This window comes from Erinaceus europaeus, chromosome 10 (assembly GCF_950295315.1).
Source record: "Erinaceus europaeus chromosome 10, mEriEur2.1, whole genome shotgun sequence".
Lineage (NCBI taxonomy): Eukaryota > Metazoa > Chordata > Mammalia > Eulipotyphla > Erinaceidae > Erinaceus > Erinaceus europaeus.
In genome coordinates, this window is record NC_080171.1 from 103766073 (window position 1) to 103789430 (window position 23358).

The 23358-nt window shown below is 51.9% G+C and overlaps 1 protein-coding gene across 2 annotated transcripts; it reads right to left on the bottom strand.

Moving 5' to 3' along the window:
* Positions 1 to 900: 900 nt before the first annotated feature.
* On the bottom strand, positions 901 to 19464 carry FAM78A (family with sequence similarity 78 member A). 2 transcript variants are annotated; one of them, XM_060200397.1, is made up of 3 exons: positions 18951 to 19464; positions 17489 to 18403; positions 901 to 1529 (listed from the first exon to the last, which is right to left on the bottom strand). In XM_060200397.1, exons 2-3 carry the CDS (start codon positions 17809 to 17811, stop codon positions 1001 to 1003), a joined length of 852 nt encoding a protein of 283 aa, XP_060056380.1. In that variant the 5' UTR covers positions 17812 to 18403; positions 18951 to 19464; the 3' UTR covers positions 901 to 1000. The 2 variants fall into 2 exon arrangements, with proteins under 2 accessions (XP_060056380.1, XP_060056381.1); XM_060200398.1 differs by lacking the exons at positions 17489 to 18403; positions 18951 to 19464 and adding an exon at positions 13122 to 13272.
* Between the last annotated feature and the right edge of the window lie 3894 nt (positions 19465 to 23358).

Consider the following 23358-nt stretch of genomic DNA (forward strand, 5'->3'; position numbering starts at 1 on the left):
TCTGGGACCCGCTGTGCAAGGAGAAAGAAAATCACATGCTTAGAGACGGTGCAGGCAAACCCAGTGCCAAAGAGTGAGAGTGACGATTCCCTGGGCTTGACCTACAGCTTTGCAGGAGCTGCCCCTCCTCTACCTCCTCCTCCTGGACCCACCCCAGGAAGTTAAGGCTGCCAGGAAGAGAGGAGAGAAGAAGCCCCCAGCAGATCTGCCCCCAGGGCTCACAGCCCTTGTTCCCAGGGATAGCCTGTGGAGTAGGGTCCACCTAGGGCAAGACAGAACCTATTTGTGGGGTCATCTCTGCTGAAGCGAGAGAGTGAGCAGCTGGATTTAGTGTTAAACCTGCACCCCAACGCTCCTTAGATGACACCCGGGGGGGGGGGGGTCTCTCTCCCAGGACTCAGCACTGCCCCTGCCCTGGCAGAAGGTGCAAAGTCCAGTAGGAAAGAGCTCCTGCTGTCTTCATCTGTTTTGGGGTTTGTTTGTTTTTTTTTTCTTTAAATACAGCTTAAGGCAAAAGTTTGGCAAAGCAAGTCTACATAAGGCCGCATGACAGAGGACATGGGGAGCTGCTGGGGTAGGGGAGTACCACTCGGGACAAACCAACACACTGGCCCAGGCTGGGACCCCCCTGCATCACCAGCTCCTTCTTCCTCTTGCCCCTGAACCTCAGAGAGAGGCGTTCAAAAGGAAACAACAGAAAGAGAAAAAGAAAAAAAAAAAAGCAGTTGTGTCTGGGAGTTTGTTGCAGGTGGATGGCAAAAACTGCAAGAAAAAGGAGAGGAAAGGGGACTTTAGACGGCACTGAAGGGCTCCCCAGGTGCAGAGGTGGGGGGTGCAGGGTGGGAGGGGAGGCCGAGAAGGAGAGGGAGGGCATTCGCACAGTGAGATCCGCCCGCTAGAGAAGGTAGAATGGTTGTATTTTGCTGAATGACTGAAGAGTATGTGTGGGTTGGTCTTAGCAATGTCATTAGGAGTCCAACCTACAGGGGCGCCCTGGCTGCTACCGGTGCTTGGGTGGGATCACCACCAGTGGCTGCCCGTACTTGGGCCGCCACATGAGGACCTGAGCATCATTGGCGTTGGGCTTGACCAGGGCGCTGGGTGGGATGGGCTCGTTCTTGCTCAGGATCTTGGGCTGGTCCTGGGCGATGGGCTCCCGCAGCCTGGCGCGCTGGCCCAGGGGCCGGTTAGGGTTGACCTCGATATTGAGCTGCATGCGCCAGTGCAGCGTCTGCAGGATGATCATGTCGTTGGTCGAGGTGTTGGTGGCCACCAGCCATGTGGTGAAGCTCTGGTTCCGGTAGATATTGGTCAGCTTGGCCACGTTGCTCTCGCTGACGGGCACAGCCCACGTGACGCTGGGGTAGAAGTTGTCGTTCATGCTGATGATGAACTTGGAGTCCCTCTTGGTGGGGCCCACGATGGTGCACGTCTCCGTGGTGTTGCCGTACCAGGGGTAGTTCACCCCGTCCGAGTCACTGATGGCCTCAATCTTGCCCTCCTGCAGATCTGGGAGCTCCCAACTGGACCTAGGTGGGAGGGGGTAGGCAAAGCCATTTCACTCACTCATCCTCCCACCAGGCTTTCCTGCCCCTCCCTCACCCTATACATACCACCCTGTGAGCTTGGTCAGGGCAGAGGCTGTGAGTCCCCATAGGCGGAGGTGGGAGGGTGAGGGGCCTCTCCCAGAGCATCCAGTGGGGCTGGGCTGTGAGCCCTCCCCGTCAGCTGGCCCCTCTCAATTTAGGGGCTATCAGGAGGCTTATGACCCACAGGCTGGGGATAGCCCATCTCGGCTCTGGCACTGACCAGTACATGCCCTGGGGCACACGCCTGGCCTCTTTGGGCCTCACTGTCCACTCCTGGAAAGGGGCTGTTGTGGCCTCGCCTCCCAGCGCTGGACAAGGGGCACAGGAACCAGCAAGCTCCTGAGGCCTCCACTCACCTCCACATCTTCTCCATCACATGACAGAGTAAGGGTCCCTCTGGTTCTCTGCCCAAGCACACAGCCAGCCCTGGCAGTGGCTCCCAGGGTGGCCTAGATGTCTCTTCCTCAACTCTCCCTGCCTCCCCCTTCTTTCTGCCTCAGGCCAGCTGGGAAGAGGAAGCACAGATAAGGCAGAAGTGCACCTGCCTGGCTGACCCCTCTGTGGAGTAGCGGAACTGAGAACAACTCACCAAATCCCATCTCAAACACCACACTGAGTCCCTGCCACAGGCCCCATGTACCAAGTTGCTACCACAGGGGGCCAAGGGGCTCACATTCCAGGGCTAGGGACAGGTGGCCAGGCTGGCTAGCGTTAGGGCTTAGGACCACCACAGACCTCCCTGTGAGTCTCAGTCTGAGACATTGGTTGAGACAGCAGCCCTTCCTTGACTCCAGAATCATCACAGATGTCCCTTCTAGGGTCTGGGGAAGATAGAGACAGGAACATGCCCACCCAGGGTTGGGCACAAAGCTCATGTCTGCAATCAGCATCACTGTCATCACCGTCACTGCCAGAATAGCTCTCAGAAGAGATCCCAGCCTGTCCTGAGCTGTGCTAGGGACACACTGGCCCTGCCCTCTCATGGGGCTGGGGGACACAGCAATGTCTGGAAAGCCCACCCCATAGAGACACACGGACAATCATATTCAGCCAACCTCAGTGAACAGAGCAAAACTTTCCAGTAGTATCTTCCCCACAATGATTCAGGCTAAGTAGTAGAACCAGGTCCCCCAGGACCTGACTTCATCCAGTGCTATCATGTTGTTTTTTTATTTTAGCCAAACCATTTTGTTGAGGAATGCTGATTTACAAAATTATTGTTGTCACAGGGCATAATTTCACATCTCCCTAAGATAAATGTCACCACTCACCACCAAAAGGTCCGCCTCTCCTACCCTGGGGCACTGGGCCCCCAACTTCCTCCCATGCCCTTTCTTCTGCTTCCCCCTTTTGAGTTTAGAGCTACTCAAGACAGTCCACAGTTTTTACACAGTAGACATCAGCACTCAGCTGGAAGAAGAGATGAAATCTTCGCATTTTGCTACAACACAGATGGCGCTGGAGGGCGTCAGGCTAAGTGCAGTAAGCCAAGAAGAGGATGGATGTTGAGTGATGTCACTCTGAGAGGAGGCTGAGCAAGGGGAGACACACGCTCCCGTGCCATTTCTGCCTGGGCACCCATAATGCTCAGGGTACTTGGCTCCAGAGTTCTGCACAGCTGTGTAGGTCTGCAGTGCTCCCCAGGATCTGCTACTGTCAGGCGCACCCCTGTTCTTAGCTTAGTTACTAGGTATTCATTTACCACAGCCAAAGGCAGAAGCAACTAAATGTCCATGGATGGATGGTGGAAAAACAAAATGTGATCTGGTGGGGGAGATAGCATACTGGTTATGCAAAGAGATTCTCATGCCTGAGGCTTCAAAGTCCCAGGTTCAAACCCCTGCATCCCAATGAACCTGAGCTGAGCAGTGCTCCGGTTAAAAAAAAAAAAAAAAAAAGTGATCCACCCACACAGTCAGATCTCATACAACCTTAAAAAGAAAGGGAATTCTGACACACATGCTACTACACAGATGAACCTTGAGGCTGTCATGCTAAGTGAAAACTGCCAGACAGAAAAGGATAGTGGCCCAGAAGGCCGCACAGTAGCTGGAGTGATGGACTTGCAAGCATGTAGTGCAGTGATGCTTTGGCTCGCTCTTTCTCACGCGCGCTCTCTCTCTCTCTCTCTCTCTCTCTCTCTCTCTCATAAACCATTTAAATAATTTTAAGGATAAATGATGCACTCACATAAGGTAACTGAAAAAGTCAAATGTGCAGATGGGAAGTAGAGTGATGGGTGCCCGGGACTGGAGGAGGCAGTGCTGAGCTAGTTTAGTGGGGGCATTCACAGCTTGGGATGATGAGGAATGTTCTGGAGATGATCGAACAACTATGACAAAGGACTCAGAGTGGGGGCTAGGCAGCGCCACACCTGGTTAAGCGCACATAGTACTAAGTGCAAGCACCTGCACAAGGATGTGGGTTTGAGCCCCCACTCCCCACCTGCAGAGGGGATGCTTCACAAGTGGTGAGGCAGGTCTGTGGATGTCTATCTTTTCTCTCTCCCTCTTTACCTCTCCCCGCCTCAATTGCTCTCTATTCTGTCAAATAAAATAGAAAAAAAAATGGCAGCCAGAAGCAGTGGATTTGTATTGCTGGCACCCAGCCCAGTAATAACCCGAGGCAAAAAATAAAATAATAAAAATAAAAGGACTTAGTGTCACTCCACTTAAAACAGATGACAATGGTAAGTTTCACGTATATTTTTCCATAAGAAAAACAGCAGCATGGACTGGGGAGATAGCATAATAGTTATGAAAAGCACTCCAAAATCCCAGGTTCCATTCCCCGTACAACCATAAGCCAGACTGGAAAACAAAACAAAGCAAACAAAAACAGCAGCATTTCCTTGTTAGACATGCACCATTCAATGTAGCAAAATTGAGGCCATTGTCTGAGACACATTTAGTTTGCTAACGTTCCTGTTTACTTAATTGAAAAAGTCACAAATTAGGGTAACACCTGTTTAGCAGGCCATCTCCTGCTGGAGGCTGGAATCACATCAAAGCCAGGAGCCTGAGTAGCGATTTCTAAAGCAGCCTCAGCCCCTAAGCAATCAGACCCCAAGTTCCCCCAGACCCACCACACCCAGCAGCCTGCTGGGTTGGGTTCCCTGCATAGGGGGCACCCGGGTCAGGTACCTGTCTTGAATTTCTAGAAGCCTGTGTGTCTGCCCCACCTGTGCCTGGTTTCCTGTTTTTTGTTTGTTTTGTTTTTTAACTTTTTAAAAAATGTTTATTTATATTATCTTTTTGTTGCCCTTGTTTTTTATTGTTGTTGTAGTTATTAATGTTGTTATTGATGTTGTCGTTTTTAGATAGGACAAAGAGAAACGGAGAGAGGAGGGGAAGACAGAGAGGGGAGAGAAAGACAGACACCTGAAGACCTGCTTCACCGCCTGTGAAGCAACTCCCCTGCAGGTGGGGAGCCAGGGGCTCGAACCAGGATCCTTAGGCCGCCTGTTCTTGCACTTTGCACCTCATGCGCTAAACCCACTCCTCTACCGCCTAACTCCTGGTTTCCTGTTTTTCACAAGGAAGATACTTATACATCTGTATACTACAGATACTTATACAAAAGTGGTTTTGTTTTGTAGTTTACATGACGTCAGGGGTCAAAGCCAGGGCCTCATGCATGTGCAATTCTCACTCTTAATATTGAGAAAGAGACACCAACTAGATGCTCCACCATCCAGAAAGCTTCACCCGTTCTTGTCTTCATTGCTCCTAGGTGGTGCTGGAGACTGGACCTCACAGGTGAATGGCACGCTCTCTGGACACTGAGCCACCCACTTGGTCTCTGCAAAAATGTCTTTGTTTTTCTTCAAGGCTTCATACCTAAGTGATTTCACCACTCCTGATGGACTTTTTTTTTTTTTCTTTTCAGATAAAGGGATAAAGGCAGTGAGGGAGAAGAAAAGAAAGGGATGGGAGTTACCACAGCACTGCTTCACCACTTAGGAAGCTTCCCTTTTATGCGGTGCTCCCATCTGGTTTCTAGGGACTTGAACCCACGTCCTCACACTTGGTAAAAGGGTTACTCTTCTGGGTGAACCATCTCCCAGCCCCCCAAAGTGTTTTTTAAAGCAAACTTACAAAAGGAGTTTTGTTCTCCCTGCAAACCCTTTCACTTCCAGAGATGGCTTATTTCAGGGTGGGGGGCTTAGTTCCAGAATGGCCTCTCAGTGTCTGACCGCAAGTTTGAAGTTTCCTTTCCTTGTCCAGTCCCTAAACACACAAGCCTGGGTTCTGTCACAGACAGGAGACAGACTACATGAGTTAGCAGACGGTGGGTCTCATGTGCGTTATTACTCACAACCCAGGCCAAGCATGTCTGCTTGGGACTCATCCCAGGCCAGTTGGGCAGTCTCCCCGTGGGGGCAGGGCACAGTCAGGGCACAGGCCAACTTTTGAGCCCTTTCTCATCCTGGACACTCACTCTGTGTCACAAGTCTGTGGGCCTCTATTTTCCTCAGTTCATATGAGTAATCCTACCCCCTTGTGTGTTTCTCTCTTTTTTGCCTCCAGGGTTATTGCTGGGGCTTGGTGTCTGCACTACAAATCCACTGCTCCAAGAGACTATTTTTTTCCCCTTTTGTTGCCCTTGGTGTTTATCACTGTTGTTGTTGCTGCTGTTATTGCTGGATAGGACAGAGAAATTAGACAGGAGGGGAAGACAGAGAAGGGGAGAGAAAGATAGACACCTGCAGACCTGCTTCACTACTTGTGAAGCGACCCCCCTGGGGACTTGAACCGGGATCCTTGAGCCAGTCCTTGTGCTTGGCGCCATGTGTGCTTAACCCGCCACGCTACCTTTTCTTTCTATCTCTCCTGCCATTAATGAACTGAGGGCCCTGAACCTGAGTTGCCTCCAGGTCCAACTTTTCAAAAATTGTTTCCTTTTATTTAGGGGAGGTGATAGTGGGGAGACACCAACGCACTACTCAACCATCCATGGAATTCCATACATGTGATCCGTGGTGCTGCCATGTGGTGCTGGGAGTTGAAACCAGGGTCTGAGGTGTGTTAAGACATACACTCTAGCCACTGAGCTACCTCCTGGGCCCCTTGCAAGGTTTTGATACACTGATACATGTAAAGTCTGATACTCAAAAAAAAAAAAAAAGTAGTATGGATATTTCTGGAATCTGCCTGAATGAAGCAGTGGCATCTAACCGTATGCCTCCATACTGACAGCCCTACCAACTTCAACCTTTTTGACTAATGTTTTCAGTCTGACACGCACCAGGAAGACCGGATTCCTCAGTTATCATCTCCCGTAAGTGGTCCTGTTTGCTGTGGACTTCAAGGCAAACCCTCAGGCTTTTGTTCCACAGGCCCTGCACACACTGTACATTCTGGTTTGCCCCAGGAGCACAATCTGGGCTCCGGTGCAGCTGTCACAGAAAGATGAGAGCGGGTTTCCAGCAGCAAGCACAACACCCAGCACAACACTCCCTGGACCAGAGTGTTCTAAGAACAACTGCAAGTGTGCTGTCCCTGGCCCTGCCACGTCCCCTCTGGACCCCAGTCTTACACAGGTGAGCAGAGGCACTGTTGTCCCTCTTCTTATCTACCTGCTGGCCTCCAGGGCAAGACTGGTTACAGAAACTGTGGGACCTTATACACAGGAGCCCCTTTGTTCAAAAATTAGGGATTTCTGCCATGTTGTTTGCACTGCTTTGAACAACACTTGGGACCTGTCAGAGCAGAGGGCTCTGTGTGACTGCACAGCTCACACACTCAAGAAGTCACCACCATCCATGTGCCACCAGTCATACTCCCTCCTTGTCCTCCTTCTTATGGAAGCCAAAGGCCAGCAGGCAAGTCCAGGCTTGAAGTCAAACCTCTGAATGCCTTCCAGGGCCTCTGTCCCCTTGCATCACATCACATGAATTCCCAGCTGCCCTTGCACCTGCCATAGTCCCAGCAGACATCAAAGTACCTGCCACTGACACTGGCCATGAAAGGCAGAGCTGCTGCCCAGTCAATGGTGATGGTGAAGGCCCCTCCTTTCGGGCACCCAGCATCATCTCTGCTCTGCCTCTCTTACTTTAAGACTGTCCTTTCCCCAACCTGGTCTTCGCCCCACTCAGGACCCCTTAGCCCTTCTAGTTTCTCAGCTGCCCCTGGCTTCCTGTGATGTTCTTTGTAACATCTAAGTGAGCTTTGAAAAAATAAAATAACTCATGGTCAGGGAGATGACTTAGCAGATGCAGTGCACTCCTTGCATGCTCATTCTCTGGAACTTGGGCTGACAAGACAACGAACGTATCAGGATAGCACACCTGCTCTGCCATGCCCGTAACTTAGGTTTGAGCCTAAGCCCTTGGTAGTGTGGTGCCTTGCCTTCCCTCCCTCTGTCACTCTCATTCAACCTAGAAAATAAAAGTCAGTTCAGGAGTGCTGAAGCCCCAGCAATGATAGTCTCCAGCGATAGGTAGTCCAAAGTGGAGCAGCACTGTGATCTGTCTGGCTCTGTTAAATAATCAACATACCTTTTAAAAACACATACACTTCTAACTGTGTTCCTCTTCCCAACCTTAGGAACTCTGCCATGACTCTCCCTGGCACTTAAAGCCAGGTGTAATGGAGTCTCAGAGCTTTGAGTTCACACACACACCCACAGCCTGTCAGCTCCTCTATTGAGATGTACCTTCTGTCTTGTGGGCCCCTCCAAGAAGCAATGCTGTCCTCCTGTCACTGCTCAGTTCGTGAGGCTCCCTGAGAGGCACCCTCACCCTTCACACTAGGCGAGGTTCCCTGAAATCCACGCTACTCAGTCCCCACCCTGCCACATCCTGGCACCAGCAGGGGTGACTGAATAATCATGTGAGCACTTACTGACAACCTGCCCCTGGAGCGACCACAAGGCCGAGAGGGCAGGGTCTTGCCCTGGGTATGGCCTACAGCCAGGACTCATCAATGTTGATGGCCTGGGTCCAACTGCAGTCTGCTCCTCCCCCCCTTTGGGCTTGTGTCCCACATGGGGCCTGGGGGTGGCATGTAGGGTGCTTTTGCAGCCTGGCCCTGCCTGCAGGCTCTCATCTGGAGAGGCCAAAGCCAGTGACAGCAGTCCGGCACAGGACTGTGCTTATTTCTGTCCCGCAACCCTCCCTGGCCCTCCCCTGCCATGGCAGGACCACGGTGCATTTCAAAGAGGCATGGAGGTGCTAGAGGCCTAAGGCTCACACAAGGGAGAAGTGGCCAGGCTAGGACCCACAGCCGAGGGAGATGTGACCACCAGCCCCTCACACACACACCCCCACACACAATCTTCCCCATCTGGCCTCCAGCAGACTTTCCACACACATGTATACACATGTGTAAAGGAACACACTTGTTCTTATTTGGCCTCCACCCAACACATACACTGTAGGTAGCACAGCTGCCTGGGAGTCTGAAGAGGTTCCAGTAAAGTCTTCCCTGGAATCCAGAGAAGGGCTTGATTCTGCACAGAGAAACACCGATGGGAGCTGGGGAAGAGCCAAGCGCAGCTATAGCCAGGAGCTGGCCCGGCACCACAGTCTCCGGGTGGAGGATGAAAGGGAATCGGGATCACTCAGAGACTCGGGGGTGGGGGGATAGGTACATATCTGAGTTGAGTGCTGGGGCTCAGCCCTGGGACTCTGGACCAGCCATTGGGAGAAAACCTCTGCCCACTGCTTCAGGAAGTCCAATGAGAGTCTAGACTCTTCTCACTACCATGGGTGAGCCCTGGTCCACGCCAAGGGGACCTCTAAGCCTCAGTCTGGGGTATCTCCCCAGCACAGCCACCACCCTCCTGGTGTCAGAATCTCAAACATGGGGAAAGTTCTCAACTCCAGAGCTGACCACCCAGTCCACCTGGTCTCAGATCACAGCTCCTCCAACTTTACTCATCTTCACTTTGGTTCTGTCTCTGTATTTCCTGTATTGTTATTAACTTCATTTCTCCCCCTTAGGTAACGACCTAAAAAAAAAAAAAATCTACCACTAGGACTCTGGTCCCCAGCTGCAAGGGAGAAACTTCACAAGTGGTTAAGCAGGGTTTCAAGTAGCTCTCTCTTTTATTTATTATATTTATTTATTGGTTAGAGACAGGTAGAAATCGATATGGAAAGGGGAGATAGAAAGGGAGAGAGGCAGACACCTGCAGCCCTCCTTTACTGCTTGCAAAGCTTTCACCTTGCAGATGGAGTTTGGGGGCTTGAACGTGGGTCCTCACACACTGTAAAATGTGCACTCAACCAGTGTACCCGACCCCGAAAGTATCTTTCTCTCTCTTCCCTGCCCCTCTCAATTTTCTATCTCTATCCAGTAAGTAAATAAAATATCTTTTAAAGAGACACGCAACGCAGGAGGTGGCATAGCAGTAGCTGTAGATTTGCAAACTTAAGGTTCCAAGGTTGATCCCCAGCTCTGAGTATGTCACGGTCTGCTCTGGTCTCTCCCTCCCTCAGCCATTTATCATTAAGTTTTTATTATTTATTTATTTATTATTTTCCCTTTTGTTGCCCTTGTTTTTTATTGTTGTGGTGGTTATTATTGCTGTTGTTATTGATGTCGTCGTTGTTGGATAGCACAGAGAGAAATGGAAAGAGGAGGGAAAGACAGAGAGGGGGAGAGAAAGACAGACACCTGCAGACCTGCTTCACCGCCTGTGAAGTGACTCCCCTGCAGGTGGGGAGCCGTGGGCTCGAACCGGGATCCTACAGCCGGTCCTTGCGCTTTGCGCCACGTGTGCTTAACCCGTTACTGCCCGACTCCCTATCATTAAATATTTTTTAAAAAACCGAACACATTTAGTCTTTTCTATGAAATAACCTTTAAAATAGTAAGTTGGATGTGTCAAGTGACATATTTTTTCCAACAGACATTTAATATATATATTACTTTAAAATAAGACTTAGCCTTAACAGCAAATGAGTTCACTGAGATATTTCTTTTCTTTTTCTTTTTTTTACCAGAATACTGCTCAACTCTGGTTTATGATGGTGTGGGGCATTGAACCTGGGATTTTGGAGCCTCAGGCATGAGAGTATCTTTGCATGACCATTGTTCTATCTCTCCCCGCCCACTGAATTATTTTTCACCCCATAAGTGACATCAGTTGTGCACTTTAAGAGACAACCATTCAGGGAGAAGCATAATGGATACAGTGTTGGACCCTCAAGCGAGTTTGATCCCCCAGCAGCATATATACCAGAGTGGTACTCTGGTTCTCTTTCTCTTCTCCTATTTCATCAATAAATTAATGAAATCTTTTTTTAAATTTTTTTATTATTTATTTATTCCCTTTTGTTGCCCTTGCTGTTTTATTGTTGTAGTCACCATTGATGTCATTGTTATTGGATAGGACAGAGAGAAAGAAGAGAGGAGGGGAGGACAGAGAAGGGGAGAGAAAGACAGACACCTGCAGACCTGCTTCACTGCTTGTGATGCGACTCCCCTGCAGGTGGGGAGCCGGGGGCTTGAACCAGGATCGTTACACCGGTCCTTGCGCTTTGCGCCACCTGCACTTAACCTGCTGCGCTACAGCCCGACTCCCTAAATTAATAAAATCTTAATAGAAAAGAAACCTAATTATAAATAAGAGCTTCGGGCCCAAGGTCAAGAGGGAAGCTCTCCTATACCTCTGGTTTCAGCACCTTCCCACAGGCTAGACAAACTCTGAGGGAGTCTCACACCTGCTCACCAATTTTACAGAGCTTGCAACTGATACAATTTGCCAGAAATTCAAATTCTGTACAATTCTGCAATTTTACAAAAGCAGAGACCTACAAGCCCCACCCCCAAACCAGCCTGGGAGACCAGTTTTCTGCCTCCTGCCCGGTGCTGCCCCCTTCCACCAGATGGTCACCAGGCTTGGCTCACAAAGCCCAAAGGAGGAGCCAGTGGTCCCCCCTCACCACCAAATACCAAGCCACACTCCTTCCAGGCCAGGCCCCCACTTCCATCCACCTCACCCCTCTTCACCCAGGGCCCCAGAGTCCAACATAAGGAGGAAAGAGCCTGTTGAATTGAGACGGGTTTTTGGTTGGGGAAAAATGCGAGCCATGAAGTGAAAAGCGAAAGCCATCTCTCTAGGGCTCCTCACCTTCACTGAGTTCCTCACCACCTCACTTTGATAAACATCCTTCTGCATAGACACACAGTTATGTTGTGTGTGTGTGTGTGTGTTTATGTGTGTGTGTTTTCTTTTGAACATGGGCTCCTACCCTACCAATTAAACTTGTAAAAAATAATGCCACTAGGGCAGGGTGGTGGGTGGGGGTGGGTGGCTTATCTCAGAGTTCATTTAAGAACTCCTCTACAGTACAGCCATGCTCTTAGCCTCCTCCTTTCCTCCCCACCTCACACCCCACCCCCACCCCCAACTGCCTCTCTCTCATTCTAAAAGTAGAAAAATGTTGGGCAAGGGAGGTGCCTCAGTAGTAACACGAGTGAGACTCTGTATTTGATCTCTGCCCCCACCATAAGGCAAACAAATACAACGCAGCAATCTAATACAATCCTTTGCCCTTGCAAAAGCCTCTCTCTAGCTCATTGGTAACGACCTCATCAGATCTGCACTGTACACAGACCACAATTCCACTCCGTCAGGCCTGAGTTGTCCCTGTTTCTTTAGTAACAAGACCAGTGCCAGTATTCCTCAGGGTCCACCCCGCTCCTCAGTCGTGGATCAGCAGTGCACTGGCCATGTTTTCCTTATTGTGAGCCTACTGTGTACCAGGCACCAGCCTGGGTGCACCCAGTCTCTCCAAGCCAGACTCCAAACTCAGAAAAGTCAAACGGTGTCTGTATATTTGAAATTGTAAGATGCAGCCAAAGTCACCTTCCAGAATCAGCTTAAATTATGCCTCAAAAGTATCCCAGGAGGTGGTGCAGTCCTAGATAGAGGCTTGGACTAGAAGGCTTGAGTTCAATCAGTCTCCAGCATTGCATGGGCCACAGTGATGCTCTGTTTTGTCCTTCCTCCTCCTCCTCTTCTCCTCCCTCCTTCTTCTCTCCCTCCTCTTCTTCCACCTCTTCCTCCTCCTCCCCCTCTCCTTCTCCCCCCCCACCTTCTTCTTCTTCTTCTTCTTCTTCTTCTTCCTCTTCTTCCTCCTCTCTCTCTCTCTCTCATTAATAAATAAATCTTTAAAAGAAAAGAAAAGGGAGTCTAGTGGTAGTGCAGCGGGTTAAGCACACGTGGTGCAAAGCACAAGGACCGGCATAAGGATCCTGGTTCAAGCCCTGGCTCCCCACCTGCAGGGGAGTCACTTCACAAGTGGTGAAGCAGGTCTGCAGGAGTCTATCTTTCTCTTCCCCTCTCTGTCTTCTCCTCCTCTCTCCATTTCTCTCTGTCCTATCCAACAACGATGACATCAATAACAACAAAACAACAAGGGCAACAAAAGGAAACAAATAAATATTTTAAAAAATTAAAAGAGAAAGAGGAAGAAAAGAAAAAGCCACAGCATCCACAAATGACACATAAGGATGACCTGCCCCAACACTGAGCACTACTGACTATTTTCACTTCAAGAAAACAATTCCATGGCTTTACCTTCCAGGAATGTGCCTCCCTGAATATCCCTGGGAATGTTCAGATTCTGTTGGGGGAGCTCAGTAGGTGAGAGCTGGAGTGATGGCCTGGCCCAGCTGGTCCAGGGAAAACTATCTTTGGGTCAGGTTGCCTTCCCCCCACTTCCTTCCAGCCAAAGCCTGGAAACCAGGACTTCCCTCTCCCACCCACGGAGGAGCCCTCACTTCCCTGGGCCACGGCCCAGTAGGAGGGGGAGGCCACCTTCCGGCCCCTGCAAAGGAAGTGAAGTCCCCAATTGTTCTGTGCAGAATCTGAGATGCAGGAAGAGGCCACGTGGTCACCAGGACTGTTCCTCCTCACTGCTGAAGTGTATAATCCTCCCAGACAAGTGACTTTGGGTTTCAGAAGCTATGGTCTCATTAGAAAACTAGCACCTCATGACCCTGCAGTCCTGCCCTTTGTCCTGGTCACTCAGAGTGTGTCACAGCAGATGGCAATACTAACTTAGTCTGGGAAGATGCCCAAAAGGGTCCTGGCTTGGCAGAAGAGGCAGCCATGACAACAAGATAACTTGTCAGTCTTGGGGCTGCCTCTACCTTGTGGTGTGTAATCACGAATTAATCGCAACAACACGGGGGCTGCTCAGCAGGCAGTAGGCACACGTCTCTGTCCTGACCGAGATAGTGCATTTCATCAACAATCCATGAAGAAAAGACCACTGTACCCATTTCTGGATGGAAGCACTGAGGCTCAGGAAGGCTGCAGTCCTGGACATGGTACAGTGAATGCTTTTACTCCCTGCCAGTTGGGGATACAGGGAGGTGGCAGAGAGTGAGACCTGTTCTTTTTGAGTTGCTCTCCTTTCCTCACCTCCAAATATGCCCTTGGCAGAATCCTAAGCCCACAACTGATGGTGGCCTTGAACTTGACCTTGACCATAGGCCAGCTTCCCTGGGGGCCCCAGGGAAGGGCAAACTAGGGACAAGTGAAAAGTCTCCCACACAAGCAAGGAACTGTGACTTGTCACTTAGAAAACTGTGCCAGCTGACAGGTGGCGGTTGAGGAACTGCGGAGGATGGGCTTGTGGAGGCAGGTGTCTCCGACAGTTTGGAGGAGAGGGTTGGATTTTAAAGTAATGTAGGTAGGACCCGAAGACATATAGAATCCTCTCAAGCTGGAACAGAGAAAGCCCACGTTCTAGTTCTCGTCTGGATGAGGCGGTACACATGATGGTTCCACTTCAGATATGTCAGCCCCAGCATGCTATTCTCAGGAGTTATCCTGGATTAGAGATTAATTTCAAGCAGGGATAATGTTGGGGGTATTATGGGCTTGGCCTAAGTATCTGGAATTAATATTTTTAATACAAGCACATTTATAAAAGAACAGGAGCCCCAACCTAACGTGAGCCACTGGCTGTCACCCTGCCACCACCAGTTCTCACCACCACCACCCTTGGGCCACTAATGCCCAGTGGGAAGATTTTATCTCAACGACTCGAACTGGCTGGGCCTGACGAATCTAGTAATTCTCAATGAGGGTGACTTTGTACCCCTCCTGGGGATGCCAAACAATGTCTGGAGACATCTGTGGTTGTCGCCAAGGGGTGAGGGTGGAGGGATGGGTGGCTGCTGGCATGGAGTGGTTAAGAAGCCAGAGGTGCTGCTCAGTACTCTGCAGTGCACAAGACAGTCCTGGGCTGCTGGATGGAAGTCACCAGGCAGCTCCCCACTCCTCACTGTCCCAGGCTATAGGGATCAACATGTGAAAAAGAACAGTTCTCCCAGGAGGCTGGGAGAGGGGTGATGAAAGGGTCTTTCACAGTCAAGGTCAGGCCTTTCCTCACATCCAGAGGGCACTCGGGGAACACAGAGCTGGGAGATTGGAAAAACCATGCTAGTCACCATTTAGTTTTGCCTGATATTTAAGTCAAGCAATTTCCAGCTCAGCATTTCAGCCAGTAGTTCATCACTTACACCAAATCCTCCCAGTAGGACTTTGTCTCCTCCCTGGGGATGCAACGACAAAGCAAACTTCCAAGAGGTGACTTATTATGGCCCCATAGCCAGCACTGGGCAGCTCACTCTGACCTGGGACCCGAGTTCATGAACTTGGGTCTCAAACTTGGCCATCATTCCAGGGCTGGGCTCATCACAGCCTAGATCAGGAGCCCAGTCCAGAAAGGGGCACCTTGAGAAAGGGAAGGGACAAATGGAAATAAACAGAGAGCAAGGAAACAGCTTCATGCTCTGAAAATGTAATCATTCATGGCTTACATTTTTTTTTAAAATTTGCAAAAGTAAGGAAGTGGGCCCTAAGCAAAAAAAAGAGGAAGACCTGAGCTAGGAAGAACATTTAATACAAGAAGGAATTTACATCTGCTCCAACTTTGTCAGTGCAGCTTCGACTGTCAATTCATTCCAGATACCATGGCTCCCTCCTCATCTGACAGAGTAACTGTCACCATAATAACGTTAAAGACGATAGCCACTTGCATTAAATACTGCAGGCTTGGCAGAGGGCCGGATGCTTGATAAATGTCATCTCCAGTAGTTCAACCATCGAGCCACAGTGCAAGGATTATAATCCTAATTTGGAAATGAGGAAACTGAGGGTCAGAGTGGCTACAGTAACACCCTGGAAAGTGGCAGGGTCTGGCCTTGAGCCCGAGTCGGCCTGACTGAAGTCTAGGCATATACTAGGTTCCTCTAACCAGGAACCAAGGGCTAGCAGAGAAAGAGAAAGGTCATCTCATGACTCCCAACTCAGGCCTGCCTCTAGCAGCTGTACCCCAATATGCTCGAAGCCAGTGGGTGAAGCACAGGCCTTGAGGGCCTCTTGTAATCCCTGAACCCAGGTGTTTGAGAAATCGAGATTGGAACCAAGACTCCCTACCCAGCACCATACCATCGCCTCAGTCCTTGGACTTCTGAGCTTTCTTCCACTTGGTATGTGCACCAAGAGCAGAAGGATCTCCTACTTTCCCTACTCCTTCTAGGGAACGGAATAGGTTTAGCTCAAACTCCCTAGGACAACCTTTGTGTCTTGTAGATTATCCCAGATGCCATAAAAGCCCAAGAAGGTTTCTGGACACACAGCTTCCTGAGGAAGATCCACACCACATAACTAAGAATAGTGCTTCCCTCCTGTGTGTGGACACTCAACCCTGGGTCTGGACTAGTACTGGTATCCTGGGTCAAAGGGCCTGGGTGCAGAAGTCAGGGTGACAGTGGGGAAAGCTGAACTGTCTGCATGCACCTCCCACCAAGGTTACGCCTTCGGTTTTAAGTTTTCCCGTGATTCTCTTGCTTCCCGTGTAACTTCGCTCATTATGTGGAGCAGTCACAGGGTCTGGTGTCCCACCAACTCTGATCTTGTCCCCACCCATTCTAATTTCGGCCAACCCATGATATGCTTAAAACAGTGGGAAGTCCCAGCCCCTGGGGGATTCTCCTCTCTGTTCCACACTGGCAGAACCAGGAAATGATGCTGCCCAGGATAGACAAGGGAGTGGCAATGGGCCAGCAGGGCCCATGCAGTCACCAGTGGAAGATTCACTCAGGGCCAGGCCAGCTCCTCATGCCTGGTGCACAGAAACAGGATGGGTATGACCCTTTCAGGTTAAATCACTGTCCTACCCTCTAACTCTGATCTTTTCCCTAATCTCAGGGTGACCATCTCTGGGATTAGGGAACAGGTTGTAAAGAACCAGGGCTCTCTACTCTCTCCTGAAAACATCCCATAGAACAAAGGTTTCTGGGACCCTCTCCACTGTTAGGGCCACATCTGAGCTTTCTGGACATTGACATTTGAATCCAGATGAGGCAGTCTTCTGCCAAAGAGGGAAGAAAGGTGGGCACAGACCAGGCTCCTTAACCTAGGCCTGTTCTTACACCAAACACAGCTGGAGCTGCAAAAACGCTCCCCCAGGCCCTGCTGTGCAGCTGAGATCACAGGAGAGGCAAGCTCAGACCCACCACAAAGTGCCCATGCAAACAGCCCAGCCTGCTTCCTGGAGTCTCTGCCACATGTGCTTCTGCAGACCTGAGCCAGAGGCAGAGCCAAGGCCTCTCCAGACACCCAGGACAGAACACCATCTGCCTAAAAGGCACCTGGTAGAATGCCCTTCTGCTTTCTCAGCATCCCACAAAGGACACAGAAATTCCAGGAGTCAGGGGCAGTGAGGGGAAGGCCTTAGAGTCACCATTCCAGTCCTCTGGGAGGCTAGTAGAGGGCTACATGGCCAAGGAAGACTGAGACGCCACAACCATACATATCTAGAGCTTTCCTCTGGCCCTGATGACCCACCCCCCAACTCCCTAGAGCCCCACTCACCCCCAGGGCCTCCAAGCTCCCCCACCCCCAGCTTGCTCCTGAGCAGTACTCACATGCCCTGATCCCCATAGTGGTTGTAGAACTCCATGTGGCTGCACGCCTGAATCCAGCCCACTATCCAGGTCTCCTTCTTGGGGATGGGCGGCATGACCACCTGGGCCGAGGCACGGAAGTGAGGTGTCCGGTATCGGAGCACCACGCTGGAGGACTCATCAATGCTGGTGGGAATGGGGTCAATAGAGGCTTTCACGTCAATCACTGTGATGCCTTCACGGAAGACTCTGGCTTTGCCGCCGATGCTCTGAATACAGCCCATGGCACACAGGACCGCTCTGATCTCCAGGGAAGGCCAGCAATCCCAGAGAAAACTGGGCATTGAAAGGATGGAGGCTGCGGGACCCAGCGCAGACAGTACTGTGCTCCAAGCTCAAAGCACAAGACCGATATCCATAGGATAGAAAACTCACTGAGTAGAGGGGCTTTGCATATCACTACTTTGGGGCCTGTTTATAAATAGGGTTTTTACTGCATTTCAAGAGCTCTGGGTTCTTTTGTCTTCTGCAAGCAGTGGACAAAAATCACCGATATTCTTTGGGCTTAAAAAAAGAAAAGTTTGGAGGTTAATAGATAATCATATTGTTCAGACATCCAGCCCCTTCCGTGCCTCAAACGCGGAGAACGCAGTTCGGAGATGCTCCCTGAAGTCCTGAGGCAAAGAGGGCCAAGGCCCAGGGGCACATCAACCAGGAAGGCTGGGTCCCAGGCGCGGTCCCGCCAGTCACCCGCGCCGCAGGGGCCCGACTTCCTGCCGGGTGCCTTCCGCGCTCAGCGGGCGAGCAGCTTCAGTTGAGCGCGCACAGCCCGCGGCCGCCGTCGGGGCGAGCGCCCACCCGTGGCTTCCAGGGGGCGAGCGACGGCGACCCCTCCCGTTGGCTCTGTCGCTGTGGGCCGCCGCGGTCGCCGAAGACCTGGTGGGAGGTGAAAGGGACAGGGCGTCAAAGCCGCCTCGAAGTTGAGCCGAACTTTGTAGCTGAGGGCCCGCGGGGCGGCGACACATGTGCGCGGGGCGCAGGCTGCGGAGCTGACGGCGCAGCTCTGGGCGGTCTCCCCGGAGGCGGCGGCCTTCCAGCCCGCCCGCCCCGTCAGTGGCGGCCGCAGCCCGCGCGCACCAGCGAATAATCGCCGCCGTGACATCTCCGCTGACACCCCACCCCCGCACCCCGGTCGGGGCGAGGTGCAGGAGCGACCCGCCGGCACCGCAGTGGGCCGCGTGGACTCGCCGCCCGGCACTGCCAATGCCCCCCCCCCGCCCGCCGGGTCCTTCCGGCCCTGGGGGGGGCTCAGTGCCACCTCGCAGGCCGTGCAAGTCGGACGTGCGCCCCTCAGCGGGCCGGGGCTCCTCAGACCCCGGCCAGGCGTCCCCTCGCCAGCCTCGAGTCCCCGAGCGTCGGGGACGCCGGCCGCTGCGGGGGAACTTTGCGTGCACGCCCCCACCCCGGGGCACCGCCGACTCACCTGCCCCACGGGCTGCTCGGCCAGCCCCGGACCCCGCCGCGGGCGCGTCCTCGGGGCGCTCCCACCCCCCTTCCCTGGGCAGTGTCCTTTGGTTCTTTGGGGGTCTGGGGCCGGCTGCGCGCCCCCGGCCCCCACCTCCCCTAAGCTCTGGGCCGCCGGGGGTGGCCGGGGGGCACAGGGGTGAGGCTCGGGGCTCTCTCGCCCCCACCCCGCGCGCCTTCTTTATTTTATGATCATTGTGAGCGAGCTCTCGCCGCTCAGCCCCGCCGCCGCGCCGCAGCCGCCTAGCGCGCCCCGCGCTGCCTCGCTCTGCTGCAGCATCGGAAAGGCAACCGGGTCAAACTTTGCAGAAACTTAGCCCCTGCACCGGCCTGGCCCCGCGTCCGCCCGCAGCCGCCCGCAGCCGCCCGCCGAGCGCAGCGCACACAGGGACCGCCGCCCGCTCGCCCGCCCCGCGGGGATGCAGGTCCGCAGGCGGCGGCGGCGGCGGCGGCGGGCGGGCGCCGCCTCCTCCTCGCCGACCGCCCTGCTCTCCACCCTCGCTCCCCGCACAGCGCCCGCCTCCCCCAGCTAGTCCTCTCCCCACTCCTCCCTCTCTCCCCCTCCCCCCTCCTCTCTGCAGCTGGGGGGGGAGGGGGTGTTGAGCCTCTCCTCGCAGAAACGACATTTCCTTTTTTTACTGACCCCAGGAATTCTGGGTAGTGTAGTTCGGTGCTTACTCGGGTCCAGGGGGGCTGCTCCGGTGCCCTTTGAACTCAGCACGCTTTGCTTTCCAGGGTTCAGAGCACCGTGAGGTGCGCTGCCCGAGAAAACCTAACCCCAGGGGCGCTAGGCTGGGTGGAAACGGTTCAGGGGATCTTGGAAGCTCTATGTCTGGGAGAGGTATTGGGGGAAGAGTTTGAGGAAAAGGACCCAGAGTGGTTCCCTCTGTACTGGACAGGGGTTTTAGCTCTGACGGAACTGCACAGGTTTCATGGGTTTCATGCACCATCACCCTGTGCTGAAGCGCAGGATCAGCGCAGGACCCCAATTTGAGCCCCTGGCTCTCCACCTACAGAGGGGGTCGCTTCACAAGCGGTGAAGCAGGTCTGCAGATGTCTATCCTGGTCTTCCGTCCTCTTTCGACTTCTTTTTGTCCTGCCCAGTAACAACAGCAAGGTCAACAAAATGGAAAAACTGGCCTCCAGGAGCAGTAGATTCATAATGCAGACCCAGTGATCACCCTGAAGGGGAAGATAGAAAAAAAGAAAGAAAGAAAGAAAGAAAGAAAGAAAGAAAGAAAGAAAGAAAGAAAGAAAAGGAAAGAGTGACTGTCTTGGTAGTCACTGCCTCTCAGCCAGCCGCATCTTGGCTTCACCCTGCTTACTGCCTTCATCCTTGCCCAGCCTGCTGAGGGCATGCTGTTACAGCTCAGCAGTCAGTAGTTTATTCCTAGTCCCGCTAAGGACAAGGCAGAGTGGACTGGCCAGCAACTAAGGGGTAGCCCTTGGGACCTGCTTACTGCCAGGTGGTAGAGTACCAGACCTCTCAAGTATCCTGGGAGCCCCTACCTCTTAATCCCCAAAGGCCTCCCTTTTGCAAGAACTCATACTCCCAACTACCACACACACACAAAAAATGTTTTTGCCTCTCTGAGACTCCTTAAGGACCATTAATATCTCCCTTCCTATCAGATAATGTCCTGTTTAGTTTTAATAAGGAAGATTAACTGAGGGTGAGGTTCATGTCAACCCTCGTTCTCATTACTCTCAGAACCAGAGCAGACCAGACTCCACTGTCAGGACACTGTCCTGGAGCTAAGGGCCTGGGTACCCCGCCTGTGCACGCGTGCTGTGCTGCACGCCTCTCTCTCTCTGGCATTGCAGGATGGAGGCCATTCTGCCCTGCCGAGCCCCTGAGCCCCTGGAGAGGAATTCCTGAGGATAGGTCACCTCCATACTCTTAGAAAGTGATGTCCCTGGGCTTGGATTGGGCTTTTTGATAACTGGAAAAGCAGCCACTACAGGGCAGGTATGGTATGAGTAAGCACTGTTACCTTCCTTTTCCTTGACTGTGGGAAGTGGGCTGTACAGACAGAAAGACTCAGGTTCTGGGGGCTGGTGGTATTTTGAGTCTCGATCCCCAGCTGGATCTCACCAAGTGGAAATGACCACTAGAAAGCCCAGTACTGGGTGGGGAAGATAACATAGTGCTTATGCAAAAAGACTTTCATTCCTGAGGCTCCAAAGTCCCAGGTTCAATCCCCCTAGCACCACCATAAGGCAGAGCTGAATAGTGCTTTGGTATCTATCCATCTATCTTTCTCTCACACACTCATTAAAATAAAACAAATATAAAAGAAAAAAAAAGAGGGGCCAGACGGTGGCCCACTTAGTTAAGTGTGCGCATTACAGTGTGCAAGGATCTAGGTTCAAGCCCCTGGTCCCCATCTGCAGGGGGAAAGCTTCACAAATGGTGAAGGGCTGCAGATGTCTCTCTGTCTCTCTCCCTCTTTGTCTTCCCCTCTCAATTTCTCTCTGTCTCTATAAAATAATAAATGAATAAGTAAATAAATGAATAAATAAAACATTAAAAATTTTTTTAAAAAAGAGAAAGAGATCCCAGTCCCTAGAAAGGTCCACCAGAAGAAGTGCTGGGGTACCTGCAGACTGAGGGGTGAAAAATCCCTCTTTCTTTTTTATTTTTTTTTATTGTTGCAGTTATTGCTGTTATTGATGTTGTTGTTGTTGAATAGGATAGAAAGAAATGGAGAGAGGGGGAAGAAAGATAAGACACCTGCAGACCTGCTTCACCGCCTGTGAAGCGACTCCCCTGCAGGTGGGGAGCCTGGGGCTCGAACTGGGTTCCTTACACCGGTCCTTGCACTTTACGCCAGAAGCGTTTAACCCGCTGTGTTACCACGGGACTCCCCCAAAATCCCTCTTTCTTAGCCTCCCTCTTCTACCTCCCCTTTCACTCTCTTAGGCAATCCTTGTTCTCTGCAGGGGGTGGGGGGTAGGGGGGTAGAGCAGACAACACCTGGAGTCTGTTTTATTAGACTTGGAGCTGAAAGGGGCCCTAGCAACTTGGGCAAACCGTGACAGATAAGGAGTCAGAACAGAATCTCCTGACCCTCCAAGGTTCTGACTGCTTCACCAGCCTTCAGGCCCCACTGTCCCTACCCTACCCTCCTTCCGTCTTCCCCACAGAGCCCTTCTTCCTGCTCAGCATTTTCTGGAGCTCTGTGGGTGTTGGGCACAGACTGCAGCTGTCTCAGCACATGTGGACAGCCCTGTGCATCCACACATGTGGAGCACTGAAGTCTGCAGAACAGAGGAAGGGGCATCTGTTTGTGATGTTCCCGGCACCACAGGGACAGGCACACTGCCCTCCCAGTCGAACCTTCCCTCAGACCTCACTCTGCCATAATGTCACTAGGGATGGGAAAAAGAGGAGTCGGTGTGTGCAGCTCCCAGTCTTACCCAGACACAGTAAGCAATTCAAGGTGACAGCTGGAGGCTCAAAATGTCATCAGTTAGAGGACAGCCCCGATCTAGGTGTGCTGACCCAGAAAGGTTGTGGAAACCCTAAGTCACAGAGGCATGGGAGGTGGCACTGTGCCTAAAGCATTGGACTGAAAAAGTACTGAGGTCCTGAGTTTAGTCCCTGGTGTTGCACATGCCAGGGTGATGCTCTGACTCTGTCTCTTATGTTAATAAATAAATCTAAAGAGGAGGAGGAAGGGGAAGGAGGAGGAGGGTAGAGAGGGAGGGAAAAAAGAAAGCAAGTGAGAAAGACTTTCGTTCCTGAGCTTCCAATCCCCTGCGCCACCATAAGCCAGAGGCGATCACTGCCTGAAAAATAGAAAAAAGAGAAGGAAAGAGAGAAAGAAAGAAAGAAAGAGGAGCCAGGTGGTGGCACACCAGGTTAAGCACACATAGTATTAATCACAAGGACCCACAGAAGATCCTGGTTCAAACCCCCAGCTCCCTACCTGCAGAGGAGTTGTTTCACAAGTGATAAAGCAGGTCTCTCTCTCTCTCTCTCTCTCTCTCTCTCTCTCTCTCCCCTTCTCTACCTTCCCCTCCCCTCTCAATCTCTCTCTGTCCTATCAAAAAAGGGGGTTGGGCAGTAGCACAGTGGGTTAAGCGTAGGTGGCACAAAGCACAAGTACCAGAGTAAGGATCCCGGTTCAAGCCCCCAGCTCCCCACCTGCAGGGGAGTCACTTCACAAGCAGTGAAGCAGGTCTGCTTTCTCTCTTCTTCTCTGTCTTCCCCTCCTCTCTCCATTTCTCTCTGTCCTATCCAAAAACAATAACTACAACAACAAAACAACAAGGACAACAAAAGAGAATAAATAAATAAATATTAAAAAAGAGTGCTTTAAAAAAAATGGCCACAGGAGCAGTCAATTCGTAGTTCAGGCACC